General features: G+C 40.8%; 1 protein-coding gene across 3 annotated transcripts in view; it reads right to left on the reverse strand.

The window, feature by feature from the left end:
- Positions 1–18,667, reverse strand: part of LOC126161329 (solute carrier organic anion transporter family member 4A1) — a 1,079,633-nt gene that overhangs the window by 760,403 nt on the left and 300,563 nt on the right. For all 3 annotated transcript variants that reach the window (XM_049917087.1, XM_049917085.1, XM_049917086.1), the window contains one exon: positions 2,259–2,393. In XM_049917087.1, coding sequence (XP_049773044.1) covers positions 2,259–2,366 — 108 coding nt within the window. In that variant the 5' untranslated portion in view covers positions 2,367–2,393. The remainder of the gene's footprint in view (positions 1–2,258; positions 2,394–18,667) is intronic.

The raw sequence follows: 18,667 nt of genomic DNA on the forward strand, positions 1-18,667 counted from the left end.
TGAGGTGCCGATCTTCTTGGGCGGGAATGTCTGGGTGGTGCGAGCCGACCCATCTCGTCGTGTTCTACGGCCTTCCGTGAACCATTCTGCACACACCCGTTGCATTGCTGCCGAAACACTTTGTCCTACACGAACAGCAATTTCCCCAACTGATGCACCACATCCTCTCATGCTAATAATGCACCCTCTTTCAAACTCACTGATCTGACGGTACGGTTCGCGCATGCGTCTGCGAGGGATCCTGCGCGTCTGCTCAAGTCACACTGATCCATTGGCTTCGGTTTATAGCGACGACGAGAGGCACATTTTACCGACGAGAGGCACAATTTACCGGTAGGTGGTATTGTGCCGCGTTGTCGATGTTGACCTTGAACCCGCGTGCTGACATTGCTCAAATGCTAATCATTTCTGCAGAAATACGAGGGTCACTTCAAAAGAAAGTCAACTATATTTTTTTTTTTAAATTCATCTTTTATTCTAAATGTTTGAAAGTTTTACAGTATGTAGATACATCCTTTAGGAACAATATTTTCATTTCTCCACATAATTTCCATGCCTCTCAACTGCCTTACGTCATCTTGGAACCAGCGCCAGTACACAAAAACGGTAAAATTCTGGTCCAACCTGTTGGAGCCACTGTTTGGCAGCGTGCACAAACCTTGTTCGACGAAGAGCGTCTTTCAGTTTCCCAAAGAGACGATAGTCACACGGAGCCAGGTCAGGACAGTAAGGCGGGTGTTTCAGTGCTGTCAATCCGAGTTTTGTGATCGCTTCCATGCTTTTATGACTGACATGTGGCCGTGCATTGTCGTGCAACAGCAAAACATCCTGCTTTTGCCGATGTGGTCGAACACGACTCAGTCGAGCTTGAAGTTTCTTCAGTGTCGTCACATATACATCAGAATTTATGGCATGCTGTCCACAAGCAAGAGTCCTTCGGAATCGAAAAACACCGTAGCCATAACTTTCCACCAGAAGGTGTGGTTTTGAATTTTCTTTCTTGGGTGAATCTGCATGATGCCACTACATTGACTGCCTCTTCGTCTCTGGTGAAAAGTGATGGAGCCATGTTTCGTCACCTGTCACAATTCTTCCAAGAAATTCCTCTCCACCATTCTCGTACTGTTCCAAAAGTTCGCTGCATACCGTTTTTGTTGTTTCTTTGTGAGCCACTGTCAACATCCTGGGAACCCACCTGGCACAAACCTTTTTCAACGCCAACACTTTCAGTATTTGCAAAAACAGACATAATGTCTTGTGGGATAACAGCAATCAGTGATTTTATAATGTTACTTAAAATCCGTCTTGATTGCAAAAAAATTTTTTTATTATTCATATGACCGGTTTCGGTTCTTTCAGAACCATCTTCAGATCTGATATTTCAGTTACAAGAGTAACCCGTCCAAATCCAGCGTTGTAATGAAGACGGATTTTAAGTAACATTATACTTTCAGTATTCTGCAAACACTTCCTTCCCCTATCCCAACGTAGCGTGACAATTCGCTCACTGTGATGCGTCTGTCAGCAGTCACCAATTCGTTGACTCTCTGCACATTGTCTGGAGTGTGTGCAGTACGAGGCCTGCCACTGCGAGGACAATCCTCAATATTGCCGTGCCTGCTTTCATCACGTAACCTGCTTGCCCACGGACTAACTGTACTGCGATCGACAGCAGCATCTCCATACACCTTTTTCAACCTCTTGTGGATGTTTCCCACAGTCTCGTTTTCACAGCACGGGAATTCTATGACAACACGTTGCTTCTGACGAACGTCAAGTGTAGCAGCCATCTTGAAGACATGTTGTGACGGCGCCACCTACGGGCAGGTTGAACTAAGTTTGAAAATAAGTGGGAAGGATGTATCTACACAGCGTAAAACTTTCACACACGCAGAATGAAAACTGTATTTCTACAAAAATAGTGTGCATTTCTTTTGGAGTGACCCTCGTACTAATATACATGTCCTGTGAACATGAGCGTCCTATGTCTAGTAGTTCAAGGTGTTCTGTTTTCTTTATGAACATGAGTGTATTTCTACTTTACAGCGAGAGTTTTCGCTCCCGCAGAGCCCTTGCTCAACTAAGTACAGTTTGACACAATTCAAAACCGTACGATCTTATGTCACTGCATTTTCCGCGTGGACCATTTTAACAGGTACGGTAAAGAAAGCAGTTAAGTGAGATATACGAAAAAATCAGCTAAGTTTTCCACGGGAGGCTCGCAGCTGGTACAGCTTATCAATGGGGGCTGTCCTTACCTTGTCTGTGAGGTCGATCTCCACGTAGTTCCTGTCGTCCGGTATCTTGGTGATGTACTCATCGTTGTCTGCGAACGCTTCGTTTATGTGTCCCGCTTCTCGGTTCATTATATGCGGCGGCTGGGCTTCACGGCACTGCACAGAAACGGAAGACAACAAAACGTTAAAAATATACCAAAAATCTGACGAAAGGTGAGGGATCGGACAAGTGCAATTATTATCATAATCCTGGCATCAGGGACTGTGATCTCACCTAAATGAATGTCTAGCACTATTAATTTCGTCTATAACACACGCCTTCATGGAACTTTCGCATGAAATAAATCTCAAATACCGGGTAATCAAAAAGTCAGTATAAATTTGAAAACTCAATAAATCACAAAATAATGTAGATAGAGAGGTACAAATTGACACACATGCTTGGAATACCATGGGGTTTTATTAGAACAAAAAAAATACAAAAATTCAAAAAATGTCCGACAGATGGCGCTTCATCTGATCAGAATAGCAATAATTAACATAACAAAGTGAGACAAAGCAAAGATGATGTCCTTTACAGGAAATGCTCAATATGTCTATCATCATTCCTCAACAATAGCTGTAGTCGAGGAATAATGTTGTGAACAGCACTGTAAAGCGTGTCCGGAGTTTATGGTGAGGCATTGCCGTCGGATGTTGTCTTTCAGCATCCCTAGAGATGTCGGTCGATCACGATACACTTGCGACTTCAGGTAACCCCAAAGCCAATAATCGCACGGACTGACGTCTGGGAACCTGGGAGGCCAAGCATGACGAAAGTGGCGGCTGAGCACACGATCATCACCAAACAACGCGCGCAAGAGATCTTTCACTCGTCTAGCAATACTCTGTTTTTTTTTGTTCTAATAAAACCCCATGTCATTCCAAGCATGTATATCAATTTTTAACTATCTATCTACATTATTCGGTAGTTTATTAAGTTTTCAAATTTATACTGACAGCCGGTATATATACTTAATTGTTATACAGGTCGATTCAACTGCCGTTACCAATAGATGTTATGCAACCTACAACAACTTCAAAAACCACACGCGAGATTGTCAAATTCTCTCGTTGTCTGTGTACAAACTATTAGTCCTACAGATTCTTAAAAGTAGAAAACAAAGAAAGAACAGGCTGTATTAATAAAAAAGTACAGCCTGTTCGCAACTTGATTGTCGCTTTCATTTTATTTTTAGGTCTAAGAAACAATGGAGAAGGTGAAAGAAAATTTCGGAAAACGAATAGGAGTGCAAGGTTACTAGACACCATTGCGAAGTTTCGCGGTCACTAGAGCCATTTCAGCCATTTTAACGAATGTCTGAAAGACATTTAGAACGTAACGGACAAGGTACGTAGATCTCAACTAAGCACGAACGGAACAAATGCAAAAGTGATGAAGAGCATCAACAACGTGAACTGGCGAAAACGCAGTTCGAGAGGTCAAAGATGAAAAACTTCGCACGTTGTTTTATGAGAGACCATAGCGTAAGAATGCCTCCTTCAACCTAGGCGTGTATTTGGAGTCTAGTACATAAAAAGTCGAACACGGACTACGAAAAAACTGGAAGCATTTAAAATTTGATGCTACGATTTATGTTAGAAAATTAAGTTTGCAGATAATGTACAAAATGAAGAATTGCTGGAAATAATAGAATCGTGAGATCGAGTTACTAACACACGACCTAAACCATATAACCAATGTTGACTCTACTCGTAGATCGGAAATTTATCGAACCACCTTAAGCGTTTCGACTATCGACACCACAAGAATCTGTGGCAACACAAAAAAGTACAATGAGTCGCAGGTACCAAATCGAAGTGTCATGCCCACGTGCACGAAAGTATATGCTTACCAGCATCAAAACAAAAGATGCAATGAGTTATGTGAGGAACTGTGCCTCCCTGAGCTATCCATAAGTGCATACTGTCAGACATGCGTAAAGCGCGTTGTGAGGAAACTGGATAAGGTAATTGTTAGACGGCCCCGAATACAATATGAATGTGCATTCAGATATCTCTTTAAATTGTAATGTTTGTCAGAACAAGACGAAGCATTACCTAAGCGTATGCACGTGACAACAAATAACTTTCCAATCTGCAATGAAAATTGGTTAAAAGGACTAATGTGAACTCTGACTCTACATTAAATCTTTGTTCTGTCTTGTGAATATGCTAAACCGGTCAGGAATAATTTCTCACTAGAATGGGTGTGCAGACAGCAAAACTGTCGATGTAGCCAAAGGTTAGAATATACTGCAGATGTTGGATGACAACAGTTGTTCTGAAATGAAATGGCAACTACACAATAGGAGAAGTGAAGGTCATCATAAAACCGCTCAACTATGTAATACAAAGGAGGAAAAAGAACGAAACGTAATTGCTTATCAAATGAATTTAAAAAAAAAATTAACTTCATCCGAACAGGCATAACTGTACTGACCGACCGCCATGTCATCCTCAGCTGTAGGCATTACTGGATGCGGATATAGAGGGGCATGTGGTCAACATTCTGCTCTCCCGACCGTGGGCAGTTTACGAGACCGGTATCATGTGAACCACTCACAATTATCAACGTATTCTTAAACTAAATTATCTACAAACATATCCCCCTCCGTAAACAAAGAGACCATAGCACATCGCCATGGCGAATTCCACCCCATAAAATCAGGGAGTGGCTTCTTTTCCCAAACAATAAGTTACACTGGACGCTCAGTCACGCAGGCGAGCCAATGTTAATGTATGCAGTTGTAAATAATGTACACTAAAGGCTCTTTAAAATAAGGCGAAAAATTAAAACAGCTAATTTTTCACTCACGAACCGATAAATAAAAACTGTTATTCTGTCTCTGCCTATCTCAGTTGTCATGCACTTTAATGCATATTTTTTGATACATAATGTTTTAAAAGCAAATCTAATTTTTCTGACACTTCCGCTGCAGGTATTAAGAATTAACAAAAGAAAAAGTTCACGTAATGAAATATCGAATCTGTTTGCACGAGTTCGCATTTTGTGGTGATCTACAATGACTTTTCTCTTGTTTAGCAAAGCAAAGCACTTTGATCTCCTTCTTCCAGTAAGTGAGATTACTTTAAGTTGACGACAGCATTCACCATTTCCAGCACACTAAAAAAAGCCATTGAGATACAGTACAATGGATAGACAATAATTACTAAAAATGCCAAACTAACTGAAAAAATGTAAATAACGATAATTTAAAATATTTAACAAGAAGAATATTAGAAGTTGTCGTAACACAGAATCGATCTTGCGCCTATTATCCTTCAAGCTCGCGTATTACGGTGTTGGCCGCTTTGATGGTGAGTGAAAGATCGTAGCACTTTTCCAAATCAACACTGATCCCTTTGGGTTTACTGCGCACATTCTACATCATCATGCTCACTCTACAATTCACACTTAGTCCCTGGCAGAGGGTTCATCGAACCATTTTCATACTACATCTCTACCATTCCACTCTCGAATGGCGCGTGGGAAAAAGGAACACCGAAACATTTCCGTTCGAGCTCTGATTTCTCTTATTTTATTATTATGATCATTTCTCCCGGTGTCAACAAAATATTTACGCATTCGGAAGAGAAATTTGGTGATTCAAATTTCGTAAATAGATCTCGCCGCAAAGAAAACCGCCTTTGTTTCAGTGACTGCCACCCCAACTCTCACCCCTATTGAGCGATAACACGAAACGAGGTGGCCTCCTTTGCACTTTTTCGATGTCCTCCGTCAATCCTACCTGCTAAGGATCCCATTCCGTGCAGCAATGTTCCAGCAGAGGACGGACAAGTGTAATGTAGACTGCCTCTTTAGTGGGTTCTTCAAGGTGATTCATAATGTTCGAGCACAGTATATTCTCCAAAATCCTACTGAAAATTGAGGTCAGTGATGTTGTTGTTGTTGTGGTCTTCAGTCCTGAGACTGGTTTGATGCAGCTCTCCATGCTACTTTATCCTGTGCAAGCTTCTTCATCTCCCAGTACCTACTGCAACCTACATCCTTATGAATCTGCTTAGTGTATTCATCTCTTCGTCTCCCCCTACGATTTTTACCCTCCACGCTGCCCTCCAATACTAAATTGGTGATCCCTTGATGCCTCAGAACATGTCCTACCAACCGATCCCTTCTTCTGGTCAAGTTGTGCCACAAACTTCTCTTCTCCCCAATCCTATTCAATACTTCCTCATTAGTTATGTGATCTACCCATCTAATCTTCAGCATTCTTCTGCAGCACCACATTTCGAAAGCTTCTATTCTCTTCTTGTCCAAACTATTTACCGCCCATGTTTCCTTTCCATACATGGCTACACTCCATACAAATGCTTACAAAAATGACTTCCTGACACTTAAATCTATACTCGATGTTAACAAATTTCTCTTCTTCAGAAACGCTTTCCTTGCCATTGCCAGTCTACATTTTATATCCTCTCTACTTCGACTATCATCAGTTATTTTGCTCCCCAAATAGCAAAACTCCTTTACTACTTTAAATGTCTCATTTCCTAATCTAATACCCTCAACATCACCCGACTTAATTCGACTACATTCCATTATCCTCGTTTTGCTTTTGTTGATGTTCATCTTATATCCTCGCTTCAAGACACCATCCATTCCATTCAACTGCTGTTCCAAGTCCTTTGCTGTCTCTGACAGAATTACAATGTCATCAGCGAACCTCAAAGTTTTTATTTCTTCTCCATGGATTTTAATACCTACTCCGAATTTTTCTTTTGTTTCCTATACTGGTGTTGTGTGATGTCCCTACGTTAGTTAGGTTTAAGTAGTTCTAAGTTCTAGGGGACTGATGACCATCGATGTTAAGTCCCATAGTGCTCAGAGCCATTTGAACCATTTTTTCCTTTACTGCTGGCTCAAAATACAGATTGAACAACATCGGGGAGAGGCTACAACCCTGTCTTACTCCCTTCCCAACCGCTGCTTCCCTTTCACGTCCCTCGACTCTTATAACTGCCATCTGGTTTCTGTACAAATTGTAAATAGCCTTTCGCTCCCTGTATTTTACCCCTGCCACCTTTAGAATTTGAAAGAGAGTATTCCAGTCAACATTGTCAAAAGCTTTGTCTAAGTCTACGAATGCTAGAAACGTAGGTTTGCATTTCCTTAATCTTTCTTCTAAGATAAGTCGTAAGGTCAGTATCGCCTCACGTGTTCCAGTATTTCTACGGAATCCAAAATGATCTTCCCCGAGGTCGGCTTCTACTAGTTTTTTCATTCGTCTGTAAAGAATTCGTGTTAGTATTTTGCAGCTGTGGCTTATTAAACTGATTGTTCAGTAATTTTCACATCTGTCAACACATGCTTTCTTTGGGATTGGAATTATTATATTCTTCTTGAAGTCTGAGAGTATTTCGCCTGTTTCATACATCTTGCTCACCAGATGGTAGAGTTTTGTCAGGACAGGCACTCCCAAGGCCGTCAGTAGTTCCAATGGAACGTTGTCTACTCCAGGGGCCTTGTTTCGACTCAGGTCTTTCAGTGCTCTGTCAAACTCTTCACGCAGTATCGTGTCTCCCATTTCATCTTCATCTACATCCTCTTCATTTCCATAATATTGTCCTCAAGTGCATCGCCCTTGTATAGACCCTCTATATACTCCTTCCACCTTTCTGCTTTCCCTTCTTTGCTCAGAACTGGGTTTCCATCTGAGCTCTTGATGTTCATACAAGTGGTTCTCTTATCTCCAAAGGTCTCTTTAATTTTCCTGTAAGCAGTATCTATCTTACCCCTAGTGAGATAAGCCTCTACATCCTTGCATTTGTCCTCTAGCCATCCCTGCTTAGCCATTTTGCACTCCCTGTCGATCTCATTTTTGAGACGTTTGTATTCCTTATTGCCTGCTTCATTTACTGCATTTTTATATTTTCTCCTTTCATCAATTAAATTCAATATTTCTTCTGTTACCCAAGGATTTCTACTAGCCCTCGTCTTTTTACCTACTTGATCCTCTGCTGCCTTCACTACTTCATCCCTCAAAGCTACCCATTCTTCTTCTACTGTATTTCTTTCCCCCATTCCTGTCAATTGTTCCCTTATGCTCTTCCTGAAACTCTGTACAACCTCTGGTTCTTTCAGTTTATCCAGGTCCCATCTCCTTAAATTCCCACCTTTTTGCAGTTTCTTCAGTTTCAATCTACAGGTCATAACCAATAGATTGTGGTCAGAGTCCACATCTGCCCCTGGAAATGTCTTACAATTTAAAACCTGGTTCCTAAATCTCTGTCTTACCATTATATAATCTATCTGATACCTTTTAGTATCTCCACGGTTCTTCCATGTATACAACCTTCTATCATGATTCTTCAGTGATATGGGCCTGTAATTCAGTGGGTTACTCCAATTTCCTTTCTTGAATATTGGTGTAACCTGTACTGTCTTTAGGAACAGACCTTTCGTCAAGTGAGCGGTTGTATATGATTGCTAAGAAAGGCGCTAATGTGTCTGCATACTCTGAGAGGAACCTGAATGGTTGAGTTAGGTCTACCCATTCAAAACCATCGCCCCGTTAGTGGCGCAAGGGCTAATCAACTGTACGAGTACCACTGATAACTGCATACCACTGGAGACAGGACATGGAAGTGGCATACGGACTTGGCACTGTGAACTCGAATCATGGAAGAAGGTTGGCAGGAATGATTAACCGCAGCAGTTGTTGGTAGACGACAGAGGCTGAGTCGCTAATCGCATCAGGTGGCACCTCACGGCCGCGGGATGCGGCAGTGACCAGTAATCATACCCAGATGGAGGATGTTAACGTGGGATGAAGTGCACCAAGCGAACGACGCATGGACCTGCTGGTAGATGACGTGCTCTTGTCATGTTAAACTACAATACCCATATGTTGGACACCCATACGGTCGCCGGCCGCTGTGGCCGAGCGGTTCTAGGCGCTTCAGTTCGGAACCGCGCTGCTGCAACGGTCGCAGGTTGGAATCCTGCTTCGGGCATGGATGTATGTGATGTCCTTAGTTTAGTTAGGTTTGAGTTGTTCTAAGTCTAGGGAACTGATGACCTCACATGTTAAGTCCCATAGTGCTTAGAGCCTGTCACGACTTGCATGGTACTTTAGAAATATTTTTAATACAATTAGTATACGATGTTCTTATCCTTGACGATGAACTCGTAAGAAGGAGGAGACTGTGTGCGAACAGATATTTAAAAACCATAGCGAAGCTCCTTAATCCGCTAACAACTGTTTGATTAAACCAGCTAAATTACATGTCTTGTGGAATACACAATAAATCTAGTCAAAATGCGAAACATCAAACATTAAATAAAATGCTTTTTTGTTTATGTACACTGAATAGTATTCTTGATATAATACTTCTGTATCTACAATAAGGTTTTCAGAATTTCTGTATCAAATTTTAATTTATTTTCAGGAGATTATTAGTACCTAGAAAGAAAAAGATTATACTTTTATTAAAAATTAAGATTCAGTATTTATTAATTAACATTTCAATTTGAAAATCAATATAAAATTCAAATAAAACTGAGAAAAGGGTTGCTACCGACGACAATTTGACCAACTGCTTTGCTATCACATAAGACTCGCACACTACACACTTTGCTGACTGTGACTCAATTAACATGCTCAAAATGTATTGCACTTCACTGTGCTCCAAAATCGTCAGTTTTCAAAAGCGATTTTTTATAGTTTGCTTAAGAATGACCTCCTACGGATATATTAAACTGATTTCCGGAAAGCCCGCATCTCGTGGTCGTGCGGTAGCGTTCTCGCTTCCCACGCCCGGGTTCCCGGGTTCGATTCCCGGCGGGGTCAGGGATTTTCTCTGCCTCGTGATGGCTGGGTGTTGTGTGCTGTCCTTAGGTTAGTTAGGTTTAAGTAGTTCTAAGTTCTAGGGGACTTATGACCACAGCAGTTGAGTCCCATAGTGTTCAGAGCCATTTGAACCATTTTTTTGATTTCCGGAAACTGACTAAGACTGTTGAGCAATAATCGATCATCGATATTTTGTGTAGAAAACATCGACTTATAACATCGATATTTTTATTTTATATTATATTTTTACACCATTTTCGGTAAATAGTTGAAGTTCTCCTTCTGAAAAGCTAGTACAACATAATTTTACTTTCACTTTGTGGAGGAGTTTTACTACTTTTTAACTTTAATCACGTCCTATCTTTCTCTTTGACTGTGTGAAGCAAGTGTATGTGGCACTAAAGAAGTCGAATTGCACTAGTGAGTGGCGGTTTGAAGATTTCCGATATGAGTTAACAGCACACCATTTCCATCAAGAAACATATTTCGACGCAACTAGTGTGCTATCTCCTCATATCGGCATTCTTCAAAAACAGTCGCTGAAAATGATGAACAAAAGCCTAAACGACAAGATTGGCCTTTACGGTGCGCGGAGACTTGTGAGGTAAAATGCCGACGTAATCGTCGCCCGGCGCTACATACAGAAACCGCAACGTTTGGCTTCACCACGCACGCTACAACTGTCAGGTCGCTGGCGTTGGCAGAAATGAAAAACCAGGGAATTTCGTATGAAGTATGCCGGACAAATCCGATGTGTGGCGGACGACGAACCCATCGGACACCTTTTATTGTGCCACTTGCATGCTGTTACCATTGTTAGCAAAGTGGTTATCGCCAGCCGTGGACGTGTATCGTTTTTATTTCAATTCTTGCTCTAAGGGGGATAGGCAGGCTGCTAGATTGTTGATGTAAAGAATGTCTAATAATAAATCAATACCTAAATATTTATATAGCTCTTAAATTGGCAGTATATTTACAATGTGCAGCCGATATTTTTATAGGCAGTTAGATAGATACCTTTTCAGTGCGTAATCGATATATCGATACATTCCGTCGATATACCCACCGTACATTATTGTAGCATTTTAAAATATCGATATAGCGGATGCACGATATTTTTGAAAATATCAATAATCCTAGTTTAGGGAACTAGGGATACTAACTACAGCTTCCCAATATATTTATTCCTTAATGAAATTTGTCATTAAAAATATATCACTTTTTCAAACCAACAGCTCAGTTCATGGAATCAATACTAGAAATAAGAATAATCTTCACAAGGATTTAAAGTCACTTGGTCTTGTACAAAAAGTTGTGCATTATTGAGGAACACACATTTTCAATAACTTGCCAGCAGCCATAAAAAGCTTAACAACCAATGAAATTCAGTTTAAGAGAAGCCTAAAGGATTTATTGGTGGCCAACTCCTTCTACTCCATTGATGAATTTCTTAGTAAAACCAACTGATTTGTATATAAGTACAACATAACTTCTGCACAATTTCAGTGCAGTAATGTGTTCACTGAAAATGTGTGTGTGTGTGTGTGTGTGTGTGTGTGTAAGTATAATCTAACTTCTGCACCATTTCAGTGCAGTAATGTGTTCATTGTAAATAAGTATTACAGTAGTTGTATTACATGTTTATTACCTTATAAATAAATGAAAAACTTTTTATTTTAAATTCAGTGCATTAGTATTTGTAAAATGACTCTTAGTGTTCATTAAAAAATGACGATCATTCCACTTGGGACCTGTGGAATGGTACATTAGCTTATTTGTTTTAGTTGTAAATATTTGTCATGTATTGTTGTTTTTCTGACATGTTCCACATCCTGGAGGACCTCCTCACTACGGATCAATTGGAATGAAAGTAAATCTAATCTAATCTAATCTAGTACTGACCATGAAATCCTTTGAGTACGAATAAAATCGAAGAGGATCCGCCCATAAGATCATCTTGTTAAGAGCCATTGGTGAGGATACAGATCTGTTGGTTGGGGTGTCAGTGATACAGCATGTCTTTGCGTGATGAATATCGGTGCTGTGCGCAGTCTGACGCACGGCGGCGCGGACAGGAATGTTGCTGACCCACCGGAAGACCGACGCTGGCTGGCACACTTAGCCATACGGGAGAACGACCGTTCGCCGCGAGTTGCGGCTGGCCGACCACCGTCTGACGTAGGCACTGCAAACGCTCCGTCTGTTCCATTCCAGGCTCGACTTTCCTATTGTGACAGCGACGTCATACGTGACGGGTAGTCATAAAGTCTTAATTGTTCTTGTTGTTGTGGTCTTCAGTCCTGAGACTGGTTTGATGCAGCTCTCCATGCTACTCTATCCTGTGCAAGTTTCTTCATCTCCCAGTACCTACTGCAAGCGACATCCTTATGAATCTGCTTAGTGTATTCATCTCTTCGTCTCCCTCTACGATTTTTACCCTCCACACTGCCCTCCAATGCTAAATTTGTGATCCCTTGATCCCTCAGAACATGTCCTACCAACCGGTCCCTTCTTCTAGTCAAGTTGTGCCACAAACTCCTCTTCTCCCTAATTCTATTCAATACCTCCTCATTAGTTATGTGATCTACCCATCTAATCTTCAGCATTCTTCTGCAGCACCACATTTCGAAATCTTCTATTCTCTTCTTGTCCAAACTATTTATCGTCGATGTTTCACTTCCATACATGGCTACACTCCATACAAATACTTTCAGAAACGACTTCCTGACACTTAAATCTATACTCGATGTTAACAAATTTCTCTTCTTCAGAAACGCTTTCCTTGCCATTGCCAGTCTACATTTTATATCCTCTCTACTTCGACCATCATCAATTATTTTGCTCCCCAAATAGCAAAACCCATCAACAGTCTGTATGATTGACTGATCTGGCCTTGTAACACTAACCAAATCGGCTTTGCTGTGCTGGTACTGCGAACGGCTGAAAGCAAGGGGGAACTACAGCCGTAATTTTTCCCGATGGCATGCAGCTTTACGGCATGGTTAAATGATCATGGCGTCCTCTTTGGTAAAATATTCCGGAGGTAAAATAGTCCCCCATTCGGATCTCCGGGCGGGGACTACTCAAGAGGACGTCGTAATCAGGAAAACTGGCGTTCTACGGAACGGAGCGTTGAATGTCAGATCCCTTAATAGGGGATGTAGGTTAGAAAATTTAAAAAGGGAAATGGATAGGTTAAAGTTAGATATAGTGGGAATTAGTGAAGTTCGGTGGCAGGAGGAACAAGACTTTTGGTCAGGTGAATACAGGGTTACAAATACAAAATCAAATAGGGGTAATGCAGGACTAGGTTTAGTAATTTATAAAAAAGATAGGAGTGCGGGTAAGCTACTACAAACATCATAGTGAACGCATTGTTGTGGCCAAGATAGACACGAAGCCCACGCCTACTATAGTAGTACAAGTTTATATGCCAAATGGCTCTGCAGATGATAAAGAGAAGTCTTAATTATCATTTCTAAACTGTCAAGTCCTTATCATGAAACATGGTGGAAATGTTAATCCTCTACATATTCACTCCTGAATATGACATATTTTTCCCAAAGTTTTGGCAAAGATCTTGGTTGTAGGAGAGTATATTTTTGCTATTCACAAAACGTTCCACCTCCAACGTCACGTCGTCGTCATTCTGGAAATGCTTTCTACATCTGATGAAAGAGAAAGAACTGATTAGGTGCAATGTCGGCAGAATAAGGAAGGGGGATGGGGGAAGCAAAAATTGGATAGACCAGAAATGCAGATTATGTGACTGTCTTCAATACAGAATGAACTGAGGTATTCTTGTGGAGCAAGAACATATCCCTAGACAGAATCCCGTAATGTCATCAAGAGATTTCGTTGCATGTGGCTTACTGCCATAACTGTTAGCACCACACCATTCTACTCATTATTATTATTATTATTATTATTATTATTACTATCGATATACAAGCGACAATTTGCTACCTAATATGTTTCAAAACGGTGCATAAAAACGGAATTTTCCGGTGCCCATATCTCTGATTCTACTGTGATGAAAAAGTAGTGTCGGGTGATTTGGATAACTCTTGGAACTAGGGGCCATTTCCGTACTCAACAAAAGGATCGTCTTAGTGTCACTACAGGGTCAAAGTATGAATATTTCACACTTCCCCCTATTTAGGCAAATGGAGAAAATTGGTTGATCGGTTCAAGTGGCAACTATGGGACTCAACATCTGAGGTCATCAGTCCCCTAGAACTTAGAACTACTTAAACCTAACTAACCTAAGGACATCACGCACATCCAAGCCCGAGGCAAGATTCGAACCTGCGACCATAGCAGTCGCGCGGTTCCGAACTGAAGCGCCTAGAACAGCTCGGCCACAGCGGCCGGCAAAAATGGTTGGTTCTTTTTGGATTTTTTGTGGTCTATTGTAAGCTTGATGGGACTTTCGGAGGCACCATTAGTTCCTAGGCGGCTTTTTACAATGAAACTTCTTGGCAGATTAAAACTGTGTGCCAGACCGACACTCGAACTCAGGACCTTTGACTTTCGCTGGCAAGTGCTCTACTCATCTGCCAGGAAGTTTCATATCAGCGCATACTCCACTGCAGAGTAAATATCTCATTCTGGCTTTTTACTATCTTTTCGCAGTGACCTGCGTACCAAAAACCAGCCGAGGATTCCATATTTCTAAGATCCCGATCTTGAGAAACATTGAAAATTTACTTGATGTCTTCATCCATTTCCAAGATACAAAGGTTCAAAGTTACCCTACTTCTATAGGCAAAATCCGATATGAGGCGAAATCTAAATAATACATAACCGCTGCAAACTGCTCAAATTTTAACTGTCTTTCTCTAGGCATTTATCTAGAAGAAACTTCTCCCCGTTTTCAAAAATCCTTATCCGTTATCAAGAAACACTCCAAAAACTTGTCTTTCGGGTTCCAACACCCAGCCGTGGATTCTGAGGTCGCTATGCACAGTAAATGGCTGTTATTTTTTACAATAAATTTCTAAGATCCCAATCTCGAATAACTTTGAAAATATTCTTCTTATCCTTATCTGTTTCTGAGACCCAGAGGTTCAAAGTTACACTTCTTGTTCATGTAAAATATGCACGTAAAATCCGGTTTGAGGCGAGAAGTTAGTTATTACGTGACGTAGTATGGATAAATGTGCTATAAAGTGTCTCTGTTATCATCTGGGAACCCAATGATGTAGTACTCAAGTACATCCTCAATATTTTGGCATGTAAAATCGGTCAGAGGTGTAATATTATTTTTTCGTTATTTCAGTTGTACATAAGTAAACTACCTAAATTCTATGACCAATACAACTCTTTTAATATGAGTTGCATGCCTTGCTGCAGCAGGAAAAAGAAAAGAACCAGCGGAAAAATGCTCCTATCAGAGCACGAAAAATCCGAATATGTTTGTGTTTATTTAAGAGACTAGGAGTTAAAAGTTGGGTATCAGCTGCCCCATTCTGCCTTCCTCAGCACCTTTAAAAATGTTCCCCAAAATTCTGGCATGCGAACACATTTGCGGTTTTATATTCTGGAAGTGAAGAAGACAGTGGCAACGGCAAAGACACGGAAAAGTAATAAATACCGGATGATAGACTGTGGTTGTGTTATAGAGAGCGAAGGAGACAATGAGATAAAAAGGACACAATGTCCGAGGAACATATTTGACAGTGATAGAAAAGTGGTAGGAAAAGAGTGAAGGTGATAGTGGCAGTGCGAGAGGAATAAAGAGAGGAGAAAGTGGAAATGGCTGAGAACCAGTTACAATGAGAAACAGAGTATATGGCAATGACAGTGAAAAGAAATAGCAGCAGTAGGAAGGAAGGAATGAGATACTAACAGTAACAGAGAGAAAGAGACAGCGACAGTGGGAGTGTAGAAGTGGAACAGAAGGAAAGGGACTGTGCCTGTGATACAGAGACAATGGCAGAGAGACGCACGATAATGAGAATGAGTTGGGTTGAATGAGTGAGTGAGACAGGGTAACTGGGAGTGGATGGATACGAGCGATTTACAGCGATGGATTGGTGGCTGTCAGTGAGTTACAGTTAGGAGAGCTTGAGAAAGTATGAGGTGAGTTGCATGTTAAAAAAAAACCGCGAATATGTTCGCATGCCTAAAGTTTTTGGAACATTTTTAAAGATGCTCAGCAAAAAACCACGAATATGTTCGCATGCCAAAAGTTTTTGGAACATTTTTAAAGGTGCTGAGCAAGGTAGAACGGGGCAGATGGTACCCTACTTTCAGTCAGTCTTTTAAATAAACAAAATCATGTTTCATTTCTTTGTGCTCCGATAGTAGCATTTTTCCGCTGGTTGTTATTAGCCTATGAAAGTTATTCGCTCCTCACATCACAATGCAATAGCAGGTAGTTCTATCTTGACATTTAATTTTCCAGTCCAGTTCATCACATGTAAGATTTTCACGTTCATTCTGTTGTAGCGCACTTCTGGTCTTTCAAGCGGCCTTCTTCCTCGAGCATGTTCCGAGCAGACTTGACAGATTTTCCTCTCTTATTGAGCTCGAAGTATGTGTCCAATTCAACAAAGTCGCCTAGCTTTAATTTTGGATACGATGTCTGGCTCTCCATACCAATCATATACTTCTTTGATAGTTAATATTCTCCATTCCGCTGTGTTATCATCTTGAACCCCGCCAAATGTCTTCCTCAAATATTGCCGTTCTATCCTTAATTTTGCTTCTTCTGATTTTCTTAGTGTTCATGTCTCACAAGCGTATATCAGTATGATAAGGGTTTTATACATACAAAGCTTTGAATTTCTTGAAATAAGTTAGCTTTCAATACGTCCAGTAACACGAAATAATATGTATTGGCCCTTTTGTATTTATTTCTCCTTTGTCATTGTTGCCTGTAGTTAGCAAGGTTCCAAGGTAACTGAACTTTTCTCTGAGGCTATTTTAATGGTGTGACCTGCTATAGTTTCCCGTAAGACAATGACGTATTTGGTTCTACTTCTATTAATTTCTAGTGGTGTTCTAAGTAAGCCACTTACAATACTGTGTGAAACAGTTCATTTCTTGTTCATTTTCTCCTCAACTTACGTCTCCATCTTCATCTACATCTACATGGTAGAGGGTATGTCTCATTATACCAGTTTTTCGGGTTACATTCATGGAGCCAGGGAAGAGTGTTTAAATGCCTCTGTGCCTGCTGTAATTAATCCAATCTTGTCTCGCGATCCCTACGCGAGCGATACAGTTGGCTGTAGTATATTACAAGAGTCATCATTTAAAGCCGGTTCTTGAAACTTTGTTAAGTAGGATTTCTCGGGATAGTTTACGTCCATCCTCAAGAGTATGCTAGTTCAGTTTCTTCAGCATCTCTTGGACACTCCCCCACGGGTCAAACAAATCTGTGACCATTCGTGCTGCCCTTGTCTGTATATGTTCAGTACCCTCGGATAAACTTATTCGGCACGGGTCGCACAAACTTGAGCAATATTCTAGAGTGGGTCGCGCGAGTAATTTGTAAGCAATCTACTTTGTAGACTGATCGCATTTTCTTAGCATTCTACCAATAAACCGAAGTCTACCACTTGCTTTACCCACGACTCAGATTATGTGCTCATTCCATTTCATATCCCTACAAAGTATTACATTCAGGTATTTGTAGGAGTTGGCAGATTCCAACTGTTACTCACTGATATTTATTTTGTGAAGTGCACAAATTTACGTTTCTGAACACTGAAATCAAGTTGTCAATCCTTGTACCACTTTTAAATCGAACCAAGATCTAACTGATTATTTATGCAGCTTGTTTCAGACAGTACTTCGTTCTACATAACTGCATCATCTGCAAAAGTCTAAGGTTACTATTAATAATGTCCGCAAGGTCATTAATATACAACATGAACAGTAAGGGTCCCAACACACTTCCCTGGGGCACACCCAAAGTTACTTCAACATCTGACGATGACGCTTCATCCGAAATTACATGCTGTGACTTCCCTATAAAAAAAAAAAAAAACCCTCTGTCCAGTCACAAACTTCGGTTGATACGCCGTATGATCGTACTGTTGACAACAAGCGTAGATATCGCACTGAGTCAAATCGTTTTCTGAAATCAGGACATACTGGATCTATCTGCCTTGATCAGAAGCTTTCAATATGTCAGGTGAAAAAAAGGTAGGTTGGGCTTCGTATGACAGATGTCTTCGCAATCCATATGACTGGAATGGACGAGGGCTTGTGTGTGCAGTCATTCATTTGGTTTCTTACTGTTTAATTTCAGTTGTCAGTAACGACACACGTAAATAACAAGATGGCTGGAATGTTTTGTAGCAAAGAAAGTGGATTTTCAAGTGAAAATGTGAAAATATGAAAAAAAGTGCAGAGAAGATGGCGGTCAGAGTTTGATGCTGCCCCAAAGTCACGTGTAACAACAAAGAAATAATGCGATGAATTTTAGATGGAAGCAAGTGTGCATGAGCTGATGAAGAAACGGTGTGGTAGAAAGAAATCAGTAGCGGACGAAAGACGGGCCGACGTGGTGCTACAACCTTTCAAAAGATCCCCAAAGAAGTCCATATGATAAGGTGCGTGTGA

Source organism: Schistocerca cancellata, chromosome 2, assembly GCF_023864275.1.
Source record: "Schistocerca cancellata isolate TAMUIC-IGC-003103 chromosome 2, iqSchCanc2.1, whole genome shotgun sequence".
In the NCBI taxonomy this organism is placed as follows: Eukaryota; Metazoa; Arthropoda; class Insecta; order Orthoptera; family Acrididae; genus Schistocerca; species Schistocerca cancellata.